This window comes from Oncorhynchus kisutch, linkage group LG13 (genome assembly GCF_002021735.2).
Source record: "Oncorhynchus kisutch isolate 150728-3 linkage group LG13, Okis_V2, whole genome shotgun sequence".
NCBI lineage: Eukaryota > Metazoa > Chordata > Actinopteri > Salmoniformes > Salmonidae > Oncorhynchus > Oncorhynchus kisutch.
Window position 1 is genome coordinate 28,111,643 of NC_034186.2, and position 12,011 is coordinate 28,123,653.

At 43.0% G+C, this 12,011-nt stretch overlaps 1 protein-coding gene across 1 annotated transcript; it reads right to left on the reverse strand.

Moving 5' to 3' along the window:
• Positions 1 to 2,669: 2,669 nt before the first annotated feature.
• ccdc190 (coiled-coil domain containing 190) lies at positions 2,670 to 10,151 on the reverse strand. The gene is made up of 5 exons (XM_031785932.1): positions 9,911 to 10,151; positions 8,853 to 9,053; positions 6,493 to 6,695; positions 6,245 to 6,377; positions 2,670 to 4,050 (listed from the first exon to the last, which is right to left on the reverse strand). Exons 2-5 carry the CDS (start codon positions 8,918 to 8,920, stop codon positions 3,525 to 3,527), a joined length of 930 nt encoding a protein of 309 aa, XP_031641792.1. The 5' UTR covers positions 8,921 to 9,053; positions 9,911 to 10,151; the 3' UTR covers positions 2,670 to 3,524.
• Positions 10,152 to 12,011: the final 1,860 nt, after the last annotated feature.

Sequence of the window (12,011 nt, forward strand, 5' to 3'; positions counted from 1 at the left end):
TTTAAAACAACTACAAATACAATATTTCTGGTTATGGAAAATGTATCTCACAGTGGTTTAGATGGTACAACGATTCTCTACACTTGCTTGTTTTGTCACAAACTGAAATTAGGTGAACTATTAGAATTTTAGCAACCCGGAATTGGCAGAGAGATTGACAAAGTGCATCATTAATTCACAAGATCAAGACTATGATTTCCAGTAGCCTACAAATAATTGTATGCCAACTACGTATCACCAACTAATTTCTTCCTATAGATTAATCAAGATCAGCGGTCAATACTAAATAAAAAAAATATCAAAATAACCATTTTATTTATCGCTAGCCGAGTCAGATAAAAAAATATATTAAAAAACGTGTCGATACGGTACCTCAATTCTTTGGTTTAAGGATAGTCTGTCGCAGAAGCAGCAGATGTAAGTAGACTGGAGACTTCGATTTATACCCCTCTAATGGTTGTTTTTTTCTATTTTCATTTGTTTGTTTACTTTGTTTTTCAGGTTATCATGTTTATTATCGGGCTATTCATTTCCCCTAATCTAAATGCACTATTTGGATGCTTGAATTATTTTGTGAGTGAACGAAGATTCACAGGTAGCCTAGAGAGCACTTTTTTAAAAGTGATTGACAATCAGATGAGAACATCATTAAATGGTTGTTTGTTCATCTTTACTCGTCCCACAGAGATTATATGAAATGAATTATATATGTAATTCTCTGACTACACCTAGGCTATGAACAAAATGTTTATAGGAAGAGGCCCATACCAATAAGACATTTTATCTATCTTCACCCCTATATACCGAGATACTTTGCTCACTTCTGGCCATGTGATTTATTAGAAGAACATGGTGTTACGTGATTTACAACAATCATTTGATATTATGGGGAGAAGGGATGCATGTTATTTACCACAATTTGATGACGGGAAATAAGCATTTTACAAAACTCCTAAACGTGTATTGTAATGGCATTCTGCGATTGTCATTAGGCGTACACTTGTAGTCTAAATTGATGCGTCCACTGCTGTCCGTGCGCGTCTCGGGATGGGCCACTCATCTCCGCCTTGGCAAAGTGTTCTTGTCGAACCACAACATCATTTGAAGCGTAGACCACTCGGTTTCAAGTCAATTCGTACATTTTCATGCCTTTGACATTAAGTAATGTTAATGGTGTTAAAGTCTATAGTTCTTGGCATTTTGTGTAATTATTGTGATAGGCTCATGTTTTACCGTTAAGTTGCCGGGACGCTGTACCGGACCAGCTTACTATCACCCCTGTCGGTATGGAACTGTGTTTCAGCCTGGCTATGGTGATAGGTTAGAGGTCACTGACCGGCAGTGCAAAGGTCACAGGCAAGCGCCAGCTCCAGACCCCCTCCTAAGGCGAAGCCATCCACCATGACAACCGTTGGCATGGGCAAAGTGGCTGTCATAGCAATGCAATGTCCATAGCAACGCAACACCCAGAGAGTAGAACACCATGTGGAGAGATCAGACAGATCTAGTGATTGTTATGAAACCAATAAATAGCCTGCTAATTTATTTGATGTGCAGGCAATCTCAACAATGTGCATTACAGGGAAGCCATACTCCAACCTCAGGTGGTACCCTTCCTGCAGGCTCATCCTGTGCATAAATATAATATATTTGTTGTGCATAAATGTGAGTAATAAGTGTAAGCGACTGCCACCTTACCTTAGGTCCAGGGCCAGCTCCTTTTTGACCTCTTAATCGGCCAGTCCAAGCAGATTATTATTTGTTCAGATGGTGACGAAACTTAAATATGTACAAAAAAGGAAAAATACCAAAGACATGCCCAAACACAAAACAAACAAAAGGCCTCATGGCCGCCAAAGAAAAACCTGCAGCCTGCAGTGTGGAAGTGTATCCTGGCAGTGTGTTGCCTAACTGTGTGCTAACACTAAACTACCCCCATATCATAACATTACATATTATGAGGATGGGGGTGAGATGTACTAGCATGAGAACAGGCTGAAGGCTAAACTAGTCTGGGGGAAGACCCTGGCCCACACACACACCACCCACCGAGCAGTCCGTGAACAAATAGATCGGAGTCAGAGTGGTTCATCTCAGCTCTCTCCTTCAGATCAGCTCCTATGGGAGACACACAGAAACAGAAGACATCACACACACGGGTGCGCGCACACACACACACACATATGCATTTGCATTCATGTTACACCCACCATGTTCTGCTGCTACCAGCCTTATTATTATTGGTAAATAATGCACCATTTAAACACTTGTCCCCTAATACCCCCTTGCCCAAAACACATGGAAATATTGGACTATAAATGTATGCTAAAATGTTTATTCTAGTCTACTGAGCCGTTTGTATTTTTAGGTTTTAGTATTTCTTATTGTTGTTGCATTGTCAAGAAGGAATCTGCAAGTAAGCATTTCATTAGACTATGTATACCATGTGTACCCTGTACATACGACTAATTCAAAGTTCAAAGTTGAGCCTCCTAAATCGTACTCCAACCTGTTTGGTCACCCTCCTCTTCTTTTTCTCTCTTTTCATTGTTGGACGCACTCGTCGCCTTGGTTACTGACACACAACACTGACTAAGCATAAAGCCTGAGTTGTCCATGGCTTAAAACAATAGATTTCATACAATATTAATAATACCACAGAACATACCTTTTCTTTATATATATATATATAGGTTTATCATAACATTGTGATACTAAATAAATAAGTATTTATGGTCATTGAATGGCAATAAATGTAAACCAATATCTATAGCTGTCGCCAGGGGGCATTCTCCTCACACACACACACTACAGAGGCACTGATGCAACCACCTCATGGCCTCTATTTTATTACGATAAATCATGATTCATGAGCCAACAGTTTTAAACATTATACTTTACATACATTGAGAATTTCAATCAGGTACATGATTTAACACAATAGATATTATGGACTTTCACATTGAGAAAATCTCAAATGCTACATTCACAGATATAAATTCACAGGGTGGCAGGTAGTCTCGTGGTTAGAGCGTTGGGCCAGTAACCGAAAGGTTGCTGAATTGAATCCCCAAGGTAAAAATCAGTTGTTCTGCCCCTGAACAAGGCAGTTAACCCACTATTCCCTGGTAGGCTGTCATTGTAAATAATAATTTGTTCTTAACTAACTTGCCTAATAAAATAGAAACACTGAATAAGATGCATTGTCAGTTTGGCACAGAACAGGTGTATCAGCGACCAAAGCCCTGTTCAGTATGACACAATGTAGTCCAAACATAGTAGGTTGGAATGGATCTAATGTTTATGGAGGTGTCCATGATATAACGGAAGTGGTTTGCTGAACCACGGTCGCATGATGAGTAACCTTGCCTGAGACCTGAAGACTTGCTATAGCTCCCCGAGCAAATACTAAGGCTTTTGCTTAATGGACTAACACATGCACGGAGGTCCCAGGTTAAAAGAAAAGTCACACACTACTAGCCACACTCACAGGATTTGTTCTGTTTTACAGGGTTATTCTCTTTTCAGAATCTGTGGATGGAACCTGTGTTGCCCCTGGCGAATATCTCAGTGATTGACAGCTCCCTCTCGCAGGGGGGTCGACCTCGGTAACGGATGTAGCGAGCTTTACGAGCCTCGGCCAGTGATTGGTTGAAATCAGGCAGGAGGTGGAGCGTTCTGGGCCGACCATCAGCAGCGAGGACGTCGGAGGGGGGAGGAGGGAGAGGATAATACTCCTCTTTCTCTCTGTCTCTGTCTGTCCTCCCGTTCTCTTCCTCCTTCTTTCTCGTTGCCCTCCCCTCTCTCCCCCTCACATATTCTCTCTCTCTCTCAGCTCTCCCCTCCCTCCCTTCCACTTCCCCTCTCTCCCCCAGCCCAGTGCTGGTCAATTCTGCTGCAGGCTGCAGTTTGAGGTCTGGCAGGCAGAGTGGCGCCACTGAGCTCTCTGCCCCCTGTCTCTGTGGGTCTGCAGAGCTGCAGAGGAAGTCATGGACCCGAGCCTGGAGTGCAGCTAGACCAGACACTCCCCCACACACAGCTTTCACTGACCTGAGACAATGAGGGGGGAGACAGAGTACGAGAGAGAGAGAGAGAGAGAGAGAGAGAGGGAGAGAGAGAGAAATAGAGATAATCAGTCAGACAACACACAAATGCATACACACGTACGCACACACACACACAACAAACTATCAGTATCCACCTTGTGTCACCATGTTGTGTCTCAGTGTCTGTTTATTGGCTATAACAAATGTTTTTGGACAACAAAACAATCATACCCAGACACACACACAAACAAACAAGGGGCCTGCTTTGTGGATTCAGTAAAATGCTGCATTGAACAACAGAGAAAGAGATAGAGGGAGGGAGAAAGAAAAAAATGAAACCAGGAAGGGGACTATAAATCCACTAGAAGTTGGCAGAGGGATGCACATCATAAAAGAAAATGAGTTTAGAATCAGTCTGTTAAAAGAGCCAGCATGGATCCCTGCCAAGCCACAGCACAGAGAAAAACCGCGACACACATCACTGGAGAAGCAGTATCTGTATGTAGAGTAGTATAAAACAGTGTTTGTAAACCGCCCACATACACTAGTTAACAGTAAGAGAGGGGAAAGCCCAGCAGCCTAACAGTAGGAGAGAGGGGAAGGGGGTATGAAGCAATAGAATATGCATAGATATGGGATATGAGCTATAATTTGAATGCCTCTCAAACGCACACACACGCTAATTTCTCTCTCTCTCTCTCTCTCTCTCTCTCTCTCTCTCTCTCTCTCTCTCTCTCTCTCTCTCTCTCTCTCTCAAGAGGATGATAGTCAAACCCACATTGACAGAGTGCTGTGTGTGTGTTTGTGTGTATCTCAGAGTGAGGTTTTAAGCGTCTCGTTATCTGCCCCCTTGATTAGCATAATTAACCAGTCCGCTTGCTTAAAATCCCCATCCACCAATCAGCCTGCTGCTGGGGGGTTCACAAACTCTCATGGAAACCACACATACAAGCATACAGTCAGGCAGACACACCATCACCCTATCCTCCCCACAAATGCACACAGAAAAATCCTATTCCCACATACAGTGAAGTTACTTCACACACACACACACACACACACACACACACACACACACACACACACACACACACACACACACACACACACACACACACACACACACACACACTCACACTCACACTCACACTCACACTCACACTCACACTCACACACACACACACACACACACACACACACACACACACACACACACACACACACTACCATCCCATAACTTTACCATCCCATAACTTTACATGTGTAGATATGCAATGACAGTGCAAACACATGGATACAATTTCTGCATGGAAGAACAGGGAGATATACTGTAATCTTGAAAAATGTGCACATCCACTCACTGATCTTGCTGTGCAACCCATGAATGGCATGTGATCTTCTCTTTAAAGTTTAAACTCTATAGATATTTCTCGTGCATTCATTGAGTTGGAAAAATAAATAGATGTTACTGTTGCAAAATGTTTTCAGTTGGCCAAATGCTGGGCTGGCTAACATTCCACCTGGAAAGCACTTCCCCTTCTGATTATGCACTTATGCTTTTGCTCTGGCTAATCAACATCCTGGTGAGCAGCTGATTAGAATAATCAGGTGTGTTAGAGCAGGGATAGAACAAAATCATGCAGGAGGGTATAGCTCTCCTGAAGAAGGGTTGGCCATCTCCAGAGATAATTTATTATCAGGGCTTTGATTAGTCAACACTGACATTCTATACTTGTATTTACTTGGCTTTTTCACAGCAACTAAAGTGAAATTATCAAAGAAACTGAAAGGACAAGTACTAATGCCAAGGTTAACCTGACAGCCTGTCAGTTCTTCTCTCAACCATCTGGGCCAGGATTAGATTAGCCCTATGAAGGTCCTGTTATATAATCTAGCACTCCACAGATTAGCTTCATTCTTCTATGAACATGTTACATTAACCCTTTAACAAACAGAGTCCCAGCTTCACTGTACAGTTGACAGTGTTGTGGTAGCTCTGTAATAAACTGGGGTAGGGCTGTAGGCTGTAAGGCTGTCATCATAAAGAAATAAGCAAACTGCACAGCAAAAACTTCATGCTGTTTCATCTCGTGAAGTAAAGCAATTGCCCTGTGGCTTTGAGCTGACGCAGTCTGCCTGAGACAGGAACCCACAGTGATTTAAACATGTTTGGTTTATCTCTGATGTGAAGAGCTCACCTGTGTTTCTTTGGGTCTCTGGTGGCCCGTGGGATTGTGGGTAGGGTAGTCCTGCAGGGCATGGAGAGATGGGAGGGGTCAGGGTTGACAGGTTGCGACACCAGAGGGTGAAGGCTCCTCCTCCAGGGGTTACCTGGGGTCACACAGGTACAGGTCAGCTCACACACGCACACACACATGCACGCGCACACACACACACAGACACATGCACACACACACGTACACACACACACAAGCATCTCTCTCACCGGTCCTGATGTTGAGCATGTCTCTGTGTAGTCTTCGTTGTTCTGTGGTGAGTGTGTTGAGGTGGTAGCTCGTGGCCTGCTCCAGTCTCTGTAACCCCCCCTGCAGGCGAGCCTGAGCTCTGTGCTCCTCTCTCCTTCGGGCCTCGCTGCCCTGCCACAGCCCCCTGCCACCACCACCACCACGCATGGCTCTCTCACACCTCCTGACATACATAAATACATAGAGTTAGATACTGTCTGCTACTGTACAACTGAAAGATCGGATCACCTGGGTGACAACCTGCATCCCTACATCTGTCAGTCTAACAAATGAGCCATTACACTGAGAGGTTGAAGGTGCTAATTTAGGTTTTTTTTTTGTACGATGTTTACATTTTTTGTAATACTTTTTCTTTGCATTATATCTTGCCCAGACCCACCTGGCCAGACCCACATGCTCACACTCACATCTCCAGCATCACTCTCCGCTACATGGCCTCAAACTGCACCATTATGTTTCTCTGTCACCCATGCACCTTCAACATTTAGATAAAAAAGCGTTTGACCTTTCCAGTGTGTTAATGACGGAGGAAAGTACACATTTTTCTAGATGATTGACAAGACAAGTATTATCCAACCCATAGGGTATCTAACTGCACCCTCATATGCCATGTCTTAAAAGTACATTTACATTGTAATACTTGTGACAGCCAACGTTCTATCCGCCCATAACTTTTAGTCTTTAGAACATTCCCAGAAGGATTATTGAGTCATTGTTAGTTTTACACTTGAGACATGACTCTGCCGTTGTGCTGTAGAATTTGTGAAATTTGTCTCTTGTATAATAAATTCTATACATTAGTTTATAATGGATTAAACATACATTTTCGTTAACTGTCATGTCATTAGTTATGTTCCAACACTCCCTCCATCTTGTGCCAATATCAGTTATTTTTAAGTTGTGGTTCCAATAGTTTATTTACTTTTTCCTAAGAGATTGTCAGCTGGATAGGCTCTCGGCAAGATTTTCTTTATCTTACCTATCATATGAACATCCTTTTCGGACTCAAATAGCATTCCCTCCAGATTGATCTGATGCCCAATGGGTCTAAGGTGTTGTATTGAAGGTTTTATTTCTGCCTTGATGGTGTTTCCTGTATGTTTACCATTAGCTGCATCAGTAACATCCCTGGTCAGGCCCTGGGGGACTGAGGGACTGGGGGCCTGGCTCCTGTAGGTCTCAGTAGTAAGTTATGGACGGGGCAAAACAGGCCTGCCAATTAACACTATACTGTATGTGCCACTTCCATCAACTCTTACACGTCAGTTATACAGTTAGTCTATAATACAGTCTATACACTGTACGGAAGCATTAGATCTCATACAGTACCGTACAGAACGTCATTCATTTCATCTGTCTCTTTCATTCATGTCACTCGTCTCTTTAATCCTTTTCTCACTGCAGTTTTCCTTCTCTTATTTATGAATTACAGTCAGATCATGTTAAAACATGCTTTACACTCGTCCTATATTGTGTATGGTTGCATGTAACACCCAAGTACACACACAGACATATCACCATCACTGACATAGTTCCAAACACGGAGCGTGTGTATTTGTTCTCTCACTTTCTCCCCCTTCTCGTGCTCTCTCTCTCTCTTTCTCCCCCCACCCACTCTCTATATATATGTTTCTTGTGTTGTGGTGTTGCTATGCTGGGCTGTTAGATCATGTTGACTGTTGACTCAATGTAATCATTGCCCATCATTACTCTCCATGGGGTCTGACTCACCCCAACAGGAAGTGTGTGTATGTGTGTGTGTGGCCTTTTCTCGAAAGAGAGAGAGAGCACGCACACCAGATAGTGTTTTGGTGCTGTAGTTTGAAAGCAGAGATGTGTGAGTGTGGAACAGAGATAAAGAAGGAGCGAGAGATTTATGCATGGCCTGTGTTTTATCAAAGTGTGTGTGTGTGTGTATCTACAGCCCAGCTTATTCTTCCCACGTAGCACAGCCTGCTTTGGTCAGTGTCTGATGGTGAGACTGATGTTCCCATCAAAGCAGTCAACTCCCTCCAGGTTTTTGTGGGGTTTGTGTGTGTGTGTGCAGTACTGTCCACCCACTGTATTTTGCATTACCACTCCCCAAGTGCAACATGGGTATCTCACACACTGTCGCAGCTAACCAGACCCATGGGCTATAAGCATCTACACATCCTCTCTCTCTCTCTCTCTCTCTCTCTCTCTCTCTCTCAATTAAATGAAATTAAATTCAAAGGGATTAATTGGCATGGGAAAAATATTTTTACATTGCCAAAGAAAGTCAAATAGATAAATAAAAAAAATTTAAATAAACAATCAAAAAATATCTCAGAAAACCCACCTCTGACACTCAGAGCTTGAACCAGCAACACTATGGTTGCGAGGTAAGTGCACCACCACCTGTGCCATAAAAGTCTGAACCTCTTAGTAGACGGAGTAGTACCCTCACACACAGGGAGGCTACATTAGCAAGAAGGCTCTAGCAGGACACAATCATCTCCATCTCTCTGCTTCTATTAGCTCCAGTGGGCTGGAATGAACCCTGCACAAGGAAGAGGAGGAGAATCTGCTTAGAAAGAGTTGAGTTCCTGGCATAAATTCCCTTTTGTATCAACAGCGGCCATAATTCACCATCAACAGGCGTAATGAGAGAGCAGAGGCAGTCATTAGCTTTGAGTGACCGGCTATGACAAGCAATTTAGTCTCATACACTGTCTGGGCACCTGCAGGAGAGAGGAAATTAGCATTTTAAATGGTGATAATTATGGCAGAGAGGCAGTGGAGATGTTCATATTCTTTCAATTCGCTTATGGATGGCTCTCTCTCTCTCTTTCTCTCTCTCTCTCTCTCTCTCTCTCTCTCTCTCTCTCTCTCTCTCTCTCACACACACACTCACACACACACAAAGTGGTTCTACAGGCTTCTGTAGTATTGTATGCTGGACTCCCACGCCTCAATCTGGGTTCTACCAGAGAGCTAGAGCAGGATACAACTGGAGAGCACTTACAGGAAGGAGTAGGCTACACTTCAAACTTTCACATCACACAGAATCACTGTAAGAACTCTTACATTACACCATCAAGCACAAGCATAAAAAAACGATGTTACCATTTAGAAATGATTTCAATTATACATGGTGTAGGCTTTGATAAATCAAATGTACACTACAAGAGGGATTTGCCCGAATAGAAAGTGCGCGCCACTGCGCGGATCCTTCAAAATGTACCGTATATAATGTACCCATCAGTCAGGCGATCCAAAATGTAAGATATAACACACAGCAAAATGGTCAATATCCCTCCACCATACTCACATATGTTGCTGTTGGAAATAAAACGTTTGTTACAAAACCACAAGGGAAGAAAATAACAAAGGAGGATTTCACTCTGTAAAACTCACATGATAACTTCCCTTGAGGGCAGATTGTGCCAGAAGAAAATTACAATGTTTCTGTATCCATAACAGATGATACGCACGATAGTAGTGTATATTCCGGAATTACTGCAAAATAACTGCGTTTTGTTTTATGACATATAGACCTAGTTTATGAAAGAACCATGTCCGATAGAATGTCAGTATTTCTGCGGGGAGAACGAGGATTTCTCCCGCACCCTTTACCAACCATGATGTAACTATCCGTAACGAGGTCTCGGGACAAAGCTATTTAACCAGTGTCAGTCTCTAGATCACCATGGAAACCAGAGGGAGAGGAACAGAGTTAGGAGATTTATGCAAAATACTTGATAGTGGTTTGAAAGCACTATTAGACTAGTGCAACGCTAGGCATTGACCTTGGCCTATATCAAGTTATGCTGGCATGGGAAAATAAAGGGTAGTTTAACCTTTGTTTAACTAGGCAAATCAGTTAAGAACAAATTCTTATTTACAATGATGCCCTAGGAACAATGGGTTAAATGCCTTGTTCAGGGGCAGAACTACAAATGAATACCTTGTCAGCTAGGGATTCAATCTAGCAACCTTTTGGCTTCTGGCCCAACACTCTGACCACTAGGCTACCTGCCGCCCCAATAAGGGCTGTGTGCTAAACTGCAACTAACCATCACCTGTCATCACGGTCAGATGCATCTATTATAAGAAATGTAGGGGAATCAATCAGCAAGGATAAGGTTTGAACTAGCAACCTTGTATTAACAGCAGTGTGCTATAAGGATCAGGACCTCTTGACAGATGCTGTGATTGCAGAGGGGTTTCCTTGTAATCTGGGTGATAGGCTGAGGCTGTGGTTCTATTCTAACCCAGGCAGGGCAGGCCATGGGGTTTATGGATGGATTAGGGTGATTTGGGTCAGTCAGTGATGGGATGTCAAACTGTCCAGGAAAGGAAACCTGTTTTGTAAGCTGTTATTTAGAGAAAATTATTGGAATGATACAAGTTCCACAGTATTTCATTTGTTTTACACACACACATGCACACACACACACATGCACACACACATGCACACACACACACACACACACACACACACACACACACACACACACACACACACACACACACACACACACACACACACACACACACACACACACACACACACACACACTTGTTTTACTATCCTTGTGTGGACCAAACAATTGATTCCCATTCTGAATCCTATTTTCCCTAACCCTAACCTAAATGTTTACCCTAATTGTAAACATAACCTTAATTGTAACCCTAACCCTAAACATAACCCCTAACTTAAAATAGCCCTTTTCCTTGTGGGGACCGGCAAAATGTCCAGATTTGTCAGAATTGTACTTGTTTTACTTGTGGGACTTCTGTGTCCACAAGGATAGTAAAACCAAATACACACAAACACACAACTCCCTCACCCTCCTCTCATGTCGAATCAATAGCGAAGCATCTCGGGAGGAGAGGAGGAACGAGGGAGGCCCATATGGAGGAAAAGATGAAACACAGACTTGTATCTCTCCTCTTCTTTATCTCATATCGATCGGTAAAACACTGTTTTTAGCTGCTGCCTCTAGCACCGTACCTGACCCTGCTCTGTTCAGCTCTGAACCACACACCATCACTCTGCTGCCTGTTATCTGTGCTGTGTGTGCGTGTGTCAAGGGTGGGATCAGAACTCTGGTCTCCCACAGGAGAAACCAACATCTTAGGCCGAGGATGACATTGGTTTTGGTCGCAGGCAGGGCTATCTGTTATGTGTGTATGTGTGTGTCAGTGAAGGCTCCTCAGGGGAGGAGGTGGAGGATCATCCTCCTCAGTGAATTTCAGAAAAATGTCAATAGTGAAACTATACTAAATATATTCACATCACCAATTAATTGATTAAAACACACTGTTTCACAATGAAGGTCTACAGTAGCCTCAACAGAGCTCTGTAGGGTAGCACTATGGTGTAGCCGGAGGATAGCTTGTTTCCGTCCATCCTCCTTTGGGTACATTACATTGACTTCAATACAAAACCCAGGAGGCTTGTGGTTCTCACCCCTTCCATAGACTTATATAGTAATTATGACAACTTTCAGAA